The following is a 15404-nucleotide window of genomic DNA, read 5'->3' on the forward strand; positions in this document are numbered from 1 at the left end:
TTTTTTTTGTCCAATTAAATAAAATGGGGCATACCCTGTGGCAGTCACTTCCTGACCTAAATTTTAATTGTCATTTGTACTTTTTCTTTTCTTTCCTTTTTTACCTTCCCATAGCAATTATGGGAAAATGTGCTGAGAGGAGGCCTCTATCATCCTGAGATAGCTAGTGACTATGGGAAGCAAAGTCCACTTGCCACTGGACAGGCAGACTGAGAGGGAAAAAAAATCAACCTTCATTTATGAAGCTACCGAGATTGTGGGGGGTTATTTGTTATTGCCATGTGACCTACCCTAGTCTGATACAAGCCATACACCAGTCAATTTTTATATATTAAATGAAATGAAACAGGGCTCCTGCTCACCAATCCTGCCAGCTACTAAGTCAGAATATTATAGAATGAAAATACACTAATCAAAACACTTGTGCTCAGGAAAAACAACACAAAAAAGCTATGTCAGAGAGTGAAAAAAATGTGGCCATTGATATTTTTGTAAATAACTATAGGTGAGAGGAATACCTTGATGTTTCTGAAAATGTAAGTTGACAGAATAAACTTTATTTAAAGTTATGGAATCAACTACTTTCAATTATCCATTTATATAATTAGGTAACAAGTTTTACTGGGAAATAATTTGGAAAGTTTATAATGATGGCCAGTGGCCAGGTGCACGAAATTCATGTGCGGGGGGGTTGCCTCAGCCTGGCCTGCACCCTCTCCAATCGGGGACCTCTCAGGGGATGTCCCTGTGGGATCGGGCCTAAACCCGCATTCGGAAATCCCTCTCACAATCCAGGGCTGCTAGCTCCTAACTGCTTGCCTGCCTGCCTGCATGATTGCCCCTAACCACTTCAGTCATTAGCTCCCCAACTCGAGAGGAGGCACCACAGCCTCCCGTCCCCCAGCAGCCATGGCCCTGCCCCTGTCCCACTACCTGCTGAGCAATCCTGATGTTACAGCATCCCAGCTAATTTGCATATTCCTCTATTATATAGATTATGTATAATTTAGTAAGAAATAATCTTACTAAATTTTTCTTCTACACTCATCCATAAAAAACTTAGCAGTTTTTTTTAAACATATTCTTCAATAATAAATTGCTTACAATGCAAAGTTCATTGATGCATATTAGATGATATCCATTGATTCAACTGGAAGAGTAATATATAATCTTCGATGTTGAATCCAATAAATAACAATGGCTAAGTTCCACAATATGTTCAGTTAAATAGATATGTTATAAGCATTTTCACATTTTCTCTTTCTACTATTTTTATTCCTTTTCCATCTTTATTTTTAACTCTCACACCATAGATTTTATGTTGAAAGTAGTTTAAACTAGGAAGAATTCATAAGTTTTATAGTTGGTAGAAGAATGTCATTGTATGAAACAAACTAATTTTCTCAGGACCTTGTGTATTTATAGCATACAAAGGAAAATGAACCATAACTTGTAATACTTACTTTGTTAATCTAAAATTAATTTAGTTAAATTTTAGAAGGATTCATGCACACAAATTATCCCCTTATAACTGAATTTTACCTTTGGCATTACTGGGGATTGCTGGGGAAGGAAATCATAAAAATGTCCTCATTGAATAATCTACTCCCCTATGCCATACAATATCTGTTAATCTCTGACCATTACCAAGAATTCTCTATTTAATCTTTAAAGTAATCATCTGCAATATAATCCAGAAACAATATGCTTTGTTCAGGGGAAGAATGTTGAATCAAAGAGACCATGCACTGAAGATGCAAAAACTTATGGAGAAGGAAAGAGAGTCCCACAAGGAATGTAAAGATGGTCTTTCTAATAAAATGTTCCAGGACCAACTGCAGCATGTTCCTAACTAAACTTATACTAGTTACTAAGGTAGATATCAACAGCCACTCATTTTTTTCTTGCTAAAGGGAATTTTACTCTATCCTCTGAGCATTCACGGTATCCCAGGGAATGGATCTTCATTTGTCTTATTTAGCTATGGTGGATTCACTCCCCTTTTACAAGCAATTGGGATAGTCTTTCCATAAGTTCAGAGTACTATAAATACGAAATATTACTATAATTGGACCTTTATAATAGTTCTAGAATCTCACAAAGATGTTATAAAAAAAACGGTTATAGTTTACTAGGTTTAATCCCTATTCACCATGAATTTTGGCAAGATTTTAACTTCCACAAGCCTCAGTAGATACTTATAATAAGAAAATCATAATACCCAAATGACAAGCTTTTATAAAGGTAAAATGAGGTAATTCTTATATAATCCATAGAACTATCCTTAGAACATGGTAAGGACTTAATAAACAGTAATAGATTATTATTGCTCCAGAGATGGTGCCATAGACTAAATGTATGTGATGTTCCAAAATTCATATGTTGAAGTGTAGTGGTGCCTTAATCTTAGACCTCCCAGCCTCCAGAACCGTCAGAAATAAATTTTAGTTGTTTATAAGCTACCCATTCTATGCTATTTTTTACAGTCATCTGAAGGGATACAGATGGCAAATAGAAACTTCCCCCAATGATCCTCCATTCCTGTGCAAATTTTTTTGTGTATGCAAAAAATGGAGGACAAACTTTTTGCCTACTGTTGATGGTCTCTAATTTATGATGAATACATTTAGATGAAGAGCATTTGCCATATTGTCAAAAAACAAACAAACCCATGCTTCAAAAAAACTTTCAAATACACTTAATGGCTTACACCTGCTTAGAGAATAAGTTTCAAGCTCTTTATTCTAGGCTTAAAAACTCTCCAAAAGATGATTTTAACAGATCTTCTCAGTTGAAATTGTATTATCTCCTCTCCATCCAAAGTAAACTCACTTTTAGTTTTCCCAAGTTATACAAATAGCAATAAACATTAAATGACTATAAGAGTAATACATGACTAAATACATTTGTTCCCTAAACCTAAAAAGCACTTTCTCTATAATTACTCATTAAAATATTTTGAAAATTGAAAAAGTGTTTAGTGAAGGGAAAAAATATACAAACAAGAAAAGATCGTTCTTAATAAATTTTGAGTTGAAATAAATAAAGTAGTAAACAAGACAGTCACTTGACAGTAGGTTGTTATAAGATTAAAACTCTGGTTGATTGGTTATGTTTAATTTAGGAAAAAAAAAGGTGTAAGGACTGGGGAGCAGGGAGGAGGGGGCCAAGGTGGCGGGGGGAGGAGGATATCTGTGATACTTTCAACAATAAAGATAAATTTTAAAAACAAAAATGCTAAAGTATCTGCATAGGCTAAGACTAAAAAAAAAACATGCAAAACAAGTTTTATAATCAAAACAGTGGACTGGAGAATATAATACCAATGGTATTGGAGCCAAATTGCTTGATTTCATATCCTAGCTCTGCCTTTTACTAACCTTGGGAAATTTTAACCTTGTTGTCCCTCTGTTTCTCTATCTATAAAATAGGAATCTAGATAGTATCCACTCTCTATAGAATGAGCATAGATGATTAAATTACAATTTTTTTCTTTGTGATATAGTATACACGGAATTTAGCATTCTTCTTAGTAAGTTTATTTTTCCACCTCAAATTATTTTCTTTTACTTTGTGAGACTATGAACTAATATTTTTCAGATGTTTATGTTCCCAGATGAATTAAAACAAAAGGAAATTCTGATTCTATCAAGCATCTAAAAATGCAGAACTTTATACTTGTGTATAAACCTTGCTCTTGGTTTCATCTTATTCTTCTGTTATTATCTTTTAACATAGATATCCCTGTTTTCATTTAACTTATTTGCTATGTGTATGTTTTTCATGCTGCATCAATTGATTTTTTATGTTAGCTATAAGTTAAATATAAATATGTAATAAGTGACTTTAATATTTTAATTTGAATGCTATGGTATCCTCAAAAATAAAGATCAATAAATAAAGAGAAAATTGCTTGGTCAAAACCATAAGGAATTAGTAAAATAAATACAAGAATAACAAAAATGATAGACAAAATAATTATTTCAAGATTTCATTTTTAGGATAGTCACTGCCAGTTTTACACACATAATAATTACATAATAAAAAGAAAATTATTTGCTCTTTGGGTCAGATCTGTAATTGGAACAAGCTTAAGAAAAGTAACCATAGATTTAGATTTCAAGCACATTCAGCAAAAGACCAAAAATTAGAGTTACTAAAGGCATACAAGTTTCAAGACTGGATTTTGTCATCTATTATTAACTGTATAGAAGATCTTTCATAATTGAATGTCTCAACCACACAAACCCTTAACATAATTTATTTAGGTTAGTAGTGACCAATCAAACTTCACAGAGGAGAAAGAGCTCAATATTAAAAAAAATGTGTAAAGTGTTTTGCAGAATAATTCCTATAAAAAATTCTTATTATTTTGCTTTCTTAGCACAAAAAAGTAAGGACTTCTGACATGGTAATAGTCCATTAGAATATGTGTCACATGACATTATCCAGTATCTTTGGTGCACTACCATCCTCTTCTTCCATTCATTTATGCTAAATTATTTTTCCTTATCTTTAGATTGGTGGCTTTACAAAGAGCAACAGAATACCAGATGGTCATTATTGTGGTTCACTGAGTGTATGTCCTAGCAGGAAGTTAGAAGATTGCTTTTCAAGGTTCTTATCATGCATTGAGCAGTCTATTTCACCACAGGGAATTCTGAAGCTGTCAATATATTTTTGGCTAAGCATGCCCCAAAATTTTTCATTTAAGTCATGGTCCCACATTTGAATAAAAGATAATGTAATTTTTTATGTCTACATGTTTTAAAATATAGATAAAGTGTTAGAAATGAGTATTACTTGATGTCTATAAAATTCTATTTCTATTTTGGGAGCAACATTAAAAAAACTATTTGTTCTAGCTTCCTCAAAAAAATTAAACTTTCCTCAGATGATCTGGATCTTTCATTTGAAACAAATACTTTAAATTCTTATTTGTCAAAACAAATACATTAAAAAATCCCAAAGAAACAAAACCCTCTATGGAAGCATATGGCTCAAAAATTATACAAATGGGAAAAATTAAGACTCAGTTGCCTCAAAAAGAAACTGACTTTTGTCTTCGATTTTTCAAATATAAATTGTCAGAATTTTTCTAGGAATTATACAGAAAGATAAAAATGGGAATAATTCTATTAAAGAAAAAAATGCAAACCTCTATAAATAAATAATATAACATATAATACTAAAAATGAAGGTCTAATGATTTATTGTCAAAGAAAATGGATTAGTTTAAAATAAAAATGACAGATGAAAGATCAGGAAAACTTGGATGATACAGTAAAGCAACAAAAATGTTTGAGTTTTTATACACAGGATTAAAAAGTGTGTGTGGAGGGGGGAGATCAATAGCTACCTGAATGAAGACTGAACTCACAAATATCAAATGGCAAAAAAAGGTGTGAGCAGGATGATAAGAAAATGGCTATGAGTTGCAACAGCAGAACACAGGCCAATTATATGGAAACTAGAGGCTCAGTGCACGAATTTGTGCACCAGTGGGATCCATTGGCCTGGCCTGCGGGATTGGGCCAAAACTGGCTCTCCAACATCCTTTGAGGGGGTCCCAGATTGTGAGATAACACAGGACAGGCTGAGAAACCCCACCAGTGCACAATCAAGGCCAGGGAGGGACACGGGAGGTTGGCCAGTCGCCGAGGGACCATGGGAGGGCTCCAGGGTGTGTCCAGCCTGTCTCAGTCCCAATTGGCCAGACCCCCGCAGAAAGCTAACCTATGGTCAGAGTGTCTTCCCCCTGGTGGTCAGTGCACATCATAGCGACTGGTCGACTGGTCAACTGTCTCCCCCCCCCCCGGTGGTCAGTGCATGTTATAGCAAGCAGTTGAGAGGCCTTAGCATATCATTAGCACATTACACTTTGATTGGTTGAATAGCCGATCAGATGACCAGACACTTAGCATAGTAGGCTTTTTCCTAGTGCACAAAATCTGTGCACCTGGGGGGTCCCTCAGCACGGCCCGTGCCCTCTAGCAGTCCAGGAGCCCTTAGGGGACATCCGACTGATGGCTTAGGCCCACTCCTCTTGGGATGGCAGTCTGACATCCTTAGAGCTGTCATGGAGGCAGGAGAGGCTCCTGCTACTGCCACTGCGCTCACCAGCCATGAGCCCAGCTCCTGTGTTGAGCGTCTGCCCCCTGGTTGTCAGTGTACATCACAGTGACCGGTCGTTCCGCCATTGGGTAGATCTGCATATTAGCCTTTTGTTACATAGGATACTTTAAATATGAGTACTTCCAGAAATAAATGACTCAGAAATGCTACGCTTGCCTTGGGAAATATATTTTTCCCACTCATGTATATTATTTGCTGATGCCAAACTAATTTACTAAACCAATGTGGGACTTAACCACTGCAACTTTGAGAAAAATTAATTCCCACTGACGATGGTTCTAGGACCTAGAAACATCCATTCTCTGCTGCTTGGACTTCAAATACCTGTTTTAATGACGGCAATAAGCATAAGATAGTAATTACTACTTGTTGAATATTATAGATTCTATAAAATACAGAATATTTTATATACATATAAACTAACATAATCCTCATCACAATATTATAAAATAATGAAAAATCTCCCTACTATACTAATGAGAAAACATGACTGAAAAATTACATATCTAGATAAAAGTCCTTTTTTTTCTCAGTGGCAGAAACAGAGCATATCAAGGCCTTTACTAGTCAAATGTCTACTCTTTCTAGAGTTTAGTCTTTGTTTTAAAAAATACTCTCCATTATTTCAAAACTCTGGGCACATATTTAACTGTCAATAGATATTTTTAAATATTTTAAACAAAATATAATATAATCAGTGATAGCTATAACTTTCACCTTATTTTTACAAATTACGATTTTATCTATTTAGAACCAATTTTCACGTTTTGAGTACTTCTTTGTGCTAGGCATTATATGAGCAATTTTTTAAAACATCATTTCACTTAATCTAATTTCCCTAACATTTACAATCTCCTGAAATAGGTAAAAATATTCAATTTTTACATATGAAACAACACTTTCAGGTAATATGTGGCAGGAAGACAAACTCACAGGTCTTATGCCCCTAAATACAAATCATGTGTCCTTTGCACTACCATGCTGGATACTACTAAAACAATGTCATCATTTTATCACACAAATGGACTTTTCAGAACAAGCTTAGGGTACATGAGAGGGCAGGTGAATCTTGGTCTGATTGTTGATAAAACAGTCAGCATTTTACTAGGGAGAAATGAAGCAGCAGCAGGTGACCTGGGCACTTGTAATTCTTCCTTGTTGCCAGACATCACTGGGGTATTGCTGGCAGTCTTTGAGGTGATAATATAACCCTATCACCAAAGGATTCATGCTTAACTTGCTTATTTATTTGAAAAGCATACACAAAATATTTTCCTCATTACTATCAAATATAGCAGTTCACATAAAGAGACCAGATCACTTTTAATGAAAACAAGATGTTTTACCTAAACTATGCTGCTCAAAAATATGGCAATGTTTTAGCACAGGCTTTATCTTTCTCCATTACTCTTGCCATTATTTTTGAGCAACATTATCAAACCACAAAAGCCCTGATTCTAAAAATGAATTCCTAATTCATGGCCTGGATAGACAGTTTGATATTCAAAGAGTCAATTTGAATTATTTTTCTTAGGCACAGATCAGTTTCTCATTAACACTCTTCCTCCTGTGGTGCAGGGAGTTACACTAAAACTCCCCTGCTTTGGAAGTATATGTAAGGGGGAAAAAGACAGCTATTTACTAGGTTCTCTTGATCAAAAATAAATAAATAAATAAACTGCAGATTTTAGCTTTAAAAAGGTAAAGTTTGATCCAGTATAGAAAAATCTCACAATAGAAAAGAGTTTCATTTTTCAATTTGCAGCTTATTAATATGTTTAATGACTATAAGGGAATGAACAGAGCATGACACTGAGTTATTTATGTGTTTGGGTTTTCAATTCAAAAACGCAGTTTCCAGTTTTCTTCATTTTTCATTATTTTTACTTGGCTTTCATCAATAACCAGATCTATTATTAATGTAGTATCATACCTGTGAATATCAAATCTCAGCTTTATACATGCATAAGTGTGTGGTCAGCACATATACACGGGATAAATGGCATTTTCTGATTTCTAATGCCTTTTGGGATGGTTCCAGAGGCCCAAGCACGGGAATACATAAACACAGTGAACATCTTTCTACCAGCCCCCTTACAACAGTTTAATAAATAATTTTTTTTACAAAGTTTACTTTTTCTAACACACTTTGCTAGGCCTTCTGATTGTTTGTTTTGCCTTTAACCTTTGATTAGAAGTCACTACTTCTTTGGAGGACTTTTGGTATAATTTTCATATAAAAAACATCTGGCTAAACCTCCCCCTCTTTCCCCTTTCCCACTATTGCCTTTAATTGCTCATCCAATTCCCTGTTTCAGCATCATGCTTTGATCCTGAATCACTGATCCAGATTTAAAGTAGGAGAATATTATGTTCTGACTATACAAGCTGCTGCTATTTTTTCCATTAGCTTTTCTTTATTGTGTTGCAGTAGAAGGCAGACTTACTCCCAAGAATAAAATGTAGAAGACCCTTTCACTCTTCACTGCTAATTTACATAACTGCAATTCCTTTTGCTTTGTCAGAGACAGCAGTTCACTTATTAGCCCTTTTGCTTACTGTACTGTCAAATAGTTGCTTTAGATGGCACCAGTTGACTATGACATCTATATCACTAACATCCAAGCCTTCCCCAATCAGTATCTCACCTGTCAGATCAAAATAAATGTCAATAATTTACATTATACACTTCAATGATTTCTGCTATCCCTGAAACTTACATAGAGTCCAAGATCTTTACTTTTGACTATAAAGTTATCAAATCATCCAAGGAAATATAACACCTTCTGAATATTTTTCTAATTTATCTAAAATCATCCTAATACAACCTTAAATTGTCTATGATTGACTCCTTAAATCTTAAAATGTTAATTCTTCCAACCAAATAGCTTGACCTGTGTGTGTGTGTGTATGTGTGTGTATACCCAGATTTAGCTGCATTAATAACACTATAATTTATGTGTAACTTTTACATGCACCTTTATTAGTTTGCTCTGAGATGTGTATATCAAATGCCATTCTTAATACAAACAACATTATGAATTTTAGACTGCTTAACCTGGGAAGAGCATATTCATTTTACTGTGTCTGCCAACTGTTCTTATTTATTGAACAGTGTTGGGAGCAATGGAATGAAGAGGACTCCGAGGCCACATCAAAGTTCGGTGGCAGTAAGTGTCATGCACTGTCTACTGAAGGAGGGCTGCAGAAACGGCATATGTGCCAGGTGTTTTCATTCTAGACTGGGAGCACAGGATTCAGTGTCACTTTTTATAGAATATTCTTTAGCCCAGCATCAGTTAGCTAGCTGCCTTTTACCAATACTAGCAGATGGTGTTGATGAAATTCATCTTGCCTATGAATGAGCACAAAAGCCCTTGCACCATACCCACTAGGTTGATGTGGCATTCATTTTTCTTAATTAAACTATCATTGTTAGGAAGCATCAAAAGAACTCCCTGAAAGACAAGAGTTTCATCAAGGACAGACTCTATGTAAACTCTAGGGAAAGCAATAAGTACATCATTACAGGGTTATCAGCTCCCTGTGAGATTATAAAATAAAGAATCTGCATACTATCAAATGGCAAAGAACAGAGGAGGGAAGCCATGGAGTGAACAGTCTCCCATCTTATCTTTCCTAATAAATGACAACTACACAAAATCAAAATACACTATTCCTCTATTGTTTCAGTTTTCATTTTTTAAAATGATTAATGTGAGATAAGTTGCTCCTTAAAAAATTAGAACATGAGCTTTATTAAGTGTGACTTTATATACTCTACCATTAGCCAGTGAATATTAGTAACACTGAGAACTCTTTTGAGGTTAAAAAGGAAAATTATGGCTTCATTGAAAATGTTGTTCTATCTACTTTGTGTTTTTAGCAAGACCTTTCTGAGAGCTTCTCATAAAACGTTGTCCCTAACCGAATTTCATTCCACTCAACTGAGAGAATCTATGATTTTCCTTATCAAGGTGCCTAACACACTATACATTCTGATATTAAAGCAATTATCATATATTAATTATGATTACATTATGATCAGCCACACTAGAATTTGGTTTTTAAAGGCAAAACTTGTTTCTGCATCATGTTTTGATCCTTGGTAAAAGAAATAATGCTTTGCACATTGTAGGTCCTTAATAAATATATTTCAATGAGTAAATGTATTCATTTACTGCTAAGGAGAAGAAAATGCAAATTTGACAGACTGAAGTTGAAGTGGCAGAATTTTCAAAAACAGTAGACCCATTTTTATTTTATTTATTTTAGATTTTTTTTTTTTAACCACAGAGGTTAGAATGGAGTAAAAGAGTCAAAGGAAGTAATTGTGAAGATACTTGAGGTTGATGAGTAGGGAAGCTGAGTATATACTATGGCAAAATCAAACAAAATATCAACAATAACTAAAACTGAAACGTTTTAGGTTTAGGATATAAGAATAATTTATTTTCATGCAGTTTTTGTTGACGTAATTCCTTTCTCTCTGAAGGAGATGGTAACAAGTGCTAAAGAAAATTAGAAAGATAGACTGAGCATAAATAAGAACTTAGTTATGTTCCTGGCCCTTTACATATGCTATCATATTAAACTCTAACACTAGTGTGATTTTGGTATTTCTATCTTTTAATCTTATTACAGCTAAGGAAATAGTATCCAAAATAATAATTTTTGCTCAAAGGCCCTAGTCAATATGTGACAGAATTAGTATTTAGAGTCATCTTTCTTATTAAACTGAGATAGAGAAAAAGCCCCACAACAGAATTTAATTTTCAGATAGTATTGAAACTACTCCATTGAAACATCTTACTAGCACAAATGTTTCATGGTTTTAACTATCTTAAGTCCTTTTGATAAAGGGAGTTTTACACTTGTAAAAACTTGAATATATGTCTTTTGGCTGATTCATATATATAGCACCATTTCCTCTCATAATAAAATTCTTTTGAAGAGAGATGCAAATTATTTTGGTGAAGCGCCAAAGTAGTAGCACGCTCAGGCTTTGAAACCAGACAGAATGGGTTCAAATCTGACATCGCCATCATACCCAATTTACATTGGCAGACATTTCTCCCTTGGACGCTAACAGTTCTGCACATCTTTGTACCAGACTGCCTTTTCAGAGATGTTTGTATAGCAAATAGATGCAAAGAAAAAAAAATAGTGTCTTCCACCAGACGGAAGGGCAAGTTACCTTACAAGCTTGAGAGACAGAGGTAAGGTCTCTCTCTAGAGCAGTGGTTCTCAACCTTCTGGCCCTTTAAATACAGTTCCTCATGTTGTGATCCAACCATAAAATTATTTTTGTTGCTCCTTCATAACTGTAATGTTGCTACGGTTATGAATCGTAATGTAAAATATCTGATATGCAGGATGGTCTTAGGCGACCCCTGTGAAAGGGTCGTTCGACAACCAAAGGGGTCGTGACCCACAGGTTGAGAACCGCTGCTCTAGAGCAAAAGGCAGATGTGCCCATTGTAAAAGATTCAATTTTCCTAAGTTCATGATTCCTCTCCGATAGTGCCACCAACTACATATGAAAACATCTCACATTCTTCCTGTCGGTCTATGAGACTCTGGCTTGCAGAGCTGACACAAATGAACTCTCCTTTGTTTCTGACCCAAATGTCTTGTGCCTTCTGTGTCCATCAAGTCACTGTGGCAGACAAACTTGTGAACTTGCAAGTTAAGTAAAAGCTCATACTCTCCAGAGTTTGTGACATTTACTGAGCAACCTTGAACCTCGGTTTCATATTGTTGTGAAATTGAAAAGTGACGATGCTTATAATATCTTAGTGCGCTATGAGTGCACAAATAAATGGTAGCTAAGAGTAGTCACAGAAATATCACCATCAGCAGAAACAGCAGTAGTAACAGTGTAATAGCAGCAGTGGTAGTATTACTATTAGCAGAAGCAGCATTAAAGGAAGCTGACATTGAAAGAATGTCATACATGTCAGATATTTTACTAAGAGGCAGGTATAGGTATCTTATGTAATCCTCACAATAAATGGTTGTAGTTTTCTCTCACTGGTCAAAAGAGATAAATCTGAGATAAAGCTCACAGAGTTGATGATTTGCTTGATACAGCTCACGTGGTAAAAGTCAGAGCTGGGATAAGAAGTTAGCTGTGTCTTATTTCCAAGGGTTTCTCTTGCATGCACTTGTGGTGACATGTTTAAGAGTAAACTACAAAGTAATTTAGATGAGCAGTTGGACATTCCTACATCCCATCTGTAGAGGAATTACAGACGCTTGTCAAAGCTAAATGAGATACTCATTTGTTTCTTAGGAAATATGAAGCCCAGAGAGAAAACAGTGCTGTGCCCAGTATTTCTGTGGACACAATTCACCATGAATTCAGCTAATGTTGAACTTCTTCTATCCTCTAGTCTCTGTACTTTGAACCTTTGTCTATACTATATAATAAAAGGCTAATATGCAAATTTTCCCCTGGAGAGTTCGACTGCTTGCTATGACATTCAGTGATCACCAGGGGGCGACTCAGAATGAAGGAAGGCCCTGGCTGGCAGCAGGCAGCTGGGGAATGAAAGCCCTGATCAGCCCTGATGGCCAGCCAGGCCTAGGGACCCTACCCGTGCACGAATTCCATGCATAGGGCCTCTAGTATTACTACATTATAGTGTTTTCCCCATAATACAAATAATGTTCACCAGTATTGATAAGAAACTATACAGCATTCTTAATTTCATAATTTCCTATGCTAAGTTCTCTACCAGAAATCTTTAAAAGATTCACAAATCCAGTCAATATTTCAAAATTTAAAAAAAACATGACTTTGACAGTCTAATTATATTTCTGAACATCATGAGCTCCATATTTTTCTAATATAAATACAAAGACATACACACAATTTATGTAGAAATATATATATAAATATAAATGTATTTACTATCTCATTTTTAAAATAGTCTTTCCTTTGCAAGCATTTTTTCTTAACTTGTCATCTAGTATATGATATGTACATATAATTTTAAACTTCAAATATTATAAAAGAAACAATTGCCAAATGTCAATCATGTTTTGCAAATATACTCTCTGACTGCAACTCTTACTTTCAAAATGATTTTATTGTGTCATATATTCAATCAGCATAAAAAATTAACACTGTATTTCTCCTTACCTCTACAGATGGGTACAGGAAAATCCCAAGAGGCTGTATTAACTGTATTGGCTATACACGTGAGCTGAGGGTGGCCATCCAGGATATATCCAGTCACACAGCTGTAGCGGATCTTGTCCCCAACGTCAAATCTTGTACCATATAATACACCTTTGGGTGGGACTCCTGGGTTTCCACAAGAGCTACTCTGTAATTCTGTAGAAGACAGGGAAAGGAGAGTTTACAGTTATTTTAATACATATTTAAATGTTTTAGATTTGTAAAAATGTAGATCAAGATGTATCCTATGCTTTTAAGATGAGTCACACAAAAAGTATTCCATTTGAATAAAGGGAACAGAGAAAATTGGGAAGGGAACCAGATTTTATTGAACAAATGTCATTTTTTTGTGCTAAAAAATTTAGATATTTTATATTGCTTAGTCTTTGCTTAGTCTTCGCAGTAATGCTAAAATCAGCATTACTCATATTGCACATATAATTAAAGCAAATTAATACCATTTACTTCGCTTCTTTAAAGTTACATTTTACTAACATGGCAATAAACAAGTAACATTAATACCTCTCCTTACTGATACTTGTACTTAAGCCTGAATCATGAGCATTCATCTGAAAAAAATACACATATGGATGAAATTTTTTTTTCACTTGAAAATATAGTGCAGTAAAAATGAACACATCTTTGAAGTTAGAGATTGGGCTAGAATTCCAGCTCTATTATTTGTTTAACCTGGAAATATAATAAGAATTGTAATAAGTATATAAAGTTGTGAAGTTTTAATTAGATCAATATTCAAAATATCTGGAAAATGCCCAATATATCAGAATAATGTTCCTGTTGTCATATTTTATTAGTTGATGATTAAAAATATGAGTATACAAATATGAAATATTTAAAGTAATATTCACTTCAAACAAAAATACAATTTCACTTTAAATATAAAGCAGTGGAAAGAAATTAATAGAAATACAAATTTATAGAATTTAATGAAGTTAGAGGAGAATTTTTCCCTTATGTTATTTTCTAATTTATAAAATTATATTACTTTCATTCTATAAGTAATAATCAATAGGAATTAAAAAGTAATGTATCAATGCACTGAAAAGTATTCCAGCCCGAACCGGTTTGGCTCAGTGGATAGAGCGTCAGCCTGCGGACTGAAGGGTCCCGGGTTCGATTCCGGTCAAGGGCATGTACCTGGGTTGCGAGCACATCCCCAGTAGGGGTTGTGCAGGAGGCAGCTGATCGATGTTTCTCTCTCATCGATGTTTCTAACTCTCTATCCCTCTCCCTTCCTCTCTGTAAAAAATCAATAAAATACATTTTTTTAAAAAAAATGTATTCCAGTTTGAGTAAAGCCTAAAGCCTAGTTAATAGTTTTTTGCAAATGTTAAGTTCCTACCAGAAACTTTGTTTGGACAATCATGCTATGATTAGGTAAGTAATTAATATTAAGGGAAGGTAGATTAAAAATTTATAAAAATTCTGTACTGTTTACATAAATTACCTGAAAATATGTAATTAATGCAAAATAAAAAGCTAATCAAGACATTGCAAGGCAAAAATGAAGTACCTTTACATTTTTCTTTAATATTCATCCCATTTGTGCAGTTAGTAAATTCCATGCATTATCATTTTATTTTAAACAAAATAATTATAAGCCACTATAATATTGAAAATATTAATAACAATGTTAAATAAACATCAAAATTAAATTTTTTCATAATATGAAGTTGCAACTTTATAAAAGCAGTGGTCGTATATGGATAAGAAATGTATACAGAACTAAACTTTTGTATTTTTACCCACAATAGGCTTTTAGTTCCTTTAGGAATGTTTATTTTTTAAACTCAAACCTAGAAAAGAATATAACTAATATCAATTAAATATCAATGTTTTTATAAATAATGGGCAATTTCCTTATGCTTCCTTAGCATGTAATGATAATCATAAATATTTTAAATACTGGTAACCAAGTTTAATCATCTCTAATATTCTACCTTACTATTTTCTCCAGGCATATGCTAGTAAGTTAATTTTCAGTGAAATTTAAAACATATTTCTTTTCTGTGAATTTTAGCAATTCTTTGCAAAATAAATTTGAAATTAATAGTTAATTTTG

At 34.1% G+C, this 15404-nt stretch overlaps 1 protein-coding gene across 1 annotated transcript in view; it reads right to left on the reverse strand.

The window, feature by feature from the left end:
- The window catches only part of LOC102765647 (CUB and sushi domain-containing protein 3), a gene marked incomplete at its 5' end in the record, with an annotated part of 698415 nt that extends 684938 nt beyond the window's left edge, over positions 1–13477 (reverse strand). Inside the window, one exon of the mRNA XM_006755250.2 lies at positions 13283–13477. Within this exon, the coding sequence (XP_006755313.1) occupies positions 13283–13477 (195 nt within the window). The remainder of the gene's footprint in view (positions 1–13282) is intronic.
- Between the last annotated feature and the right edge of the window lie 1927 nt (positions 13478–15404).

This window comes from Myotis davidii, unplaced genomic scaffold (assembly GCF_000327345.1).
Source record: "Myotis davidii unplaced genomic scaffold, ASM32734v1 scaffold713, whole genome shotgun sequence".
Taxonomy (NCBI): domain Eukaryota; kingdom Metazoa; phylum Chordata; class Mammalia; order Chiroptera; family Vespertilionidae; genus Myotis; species Myotis davidii.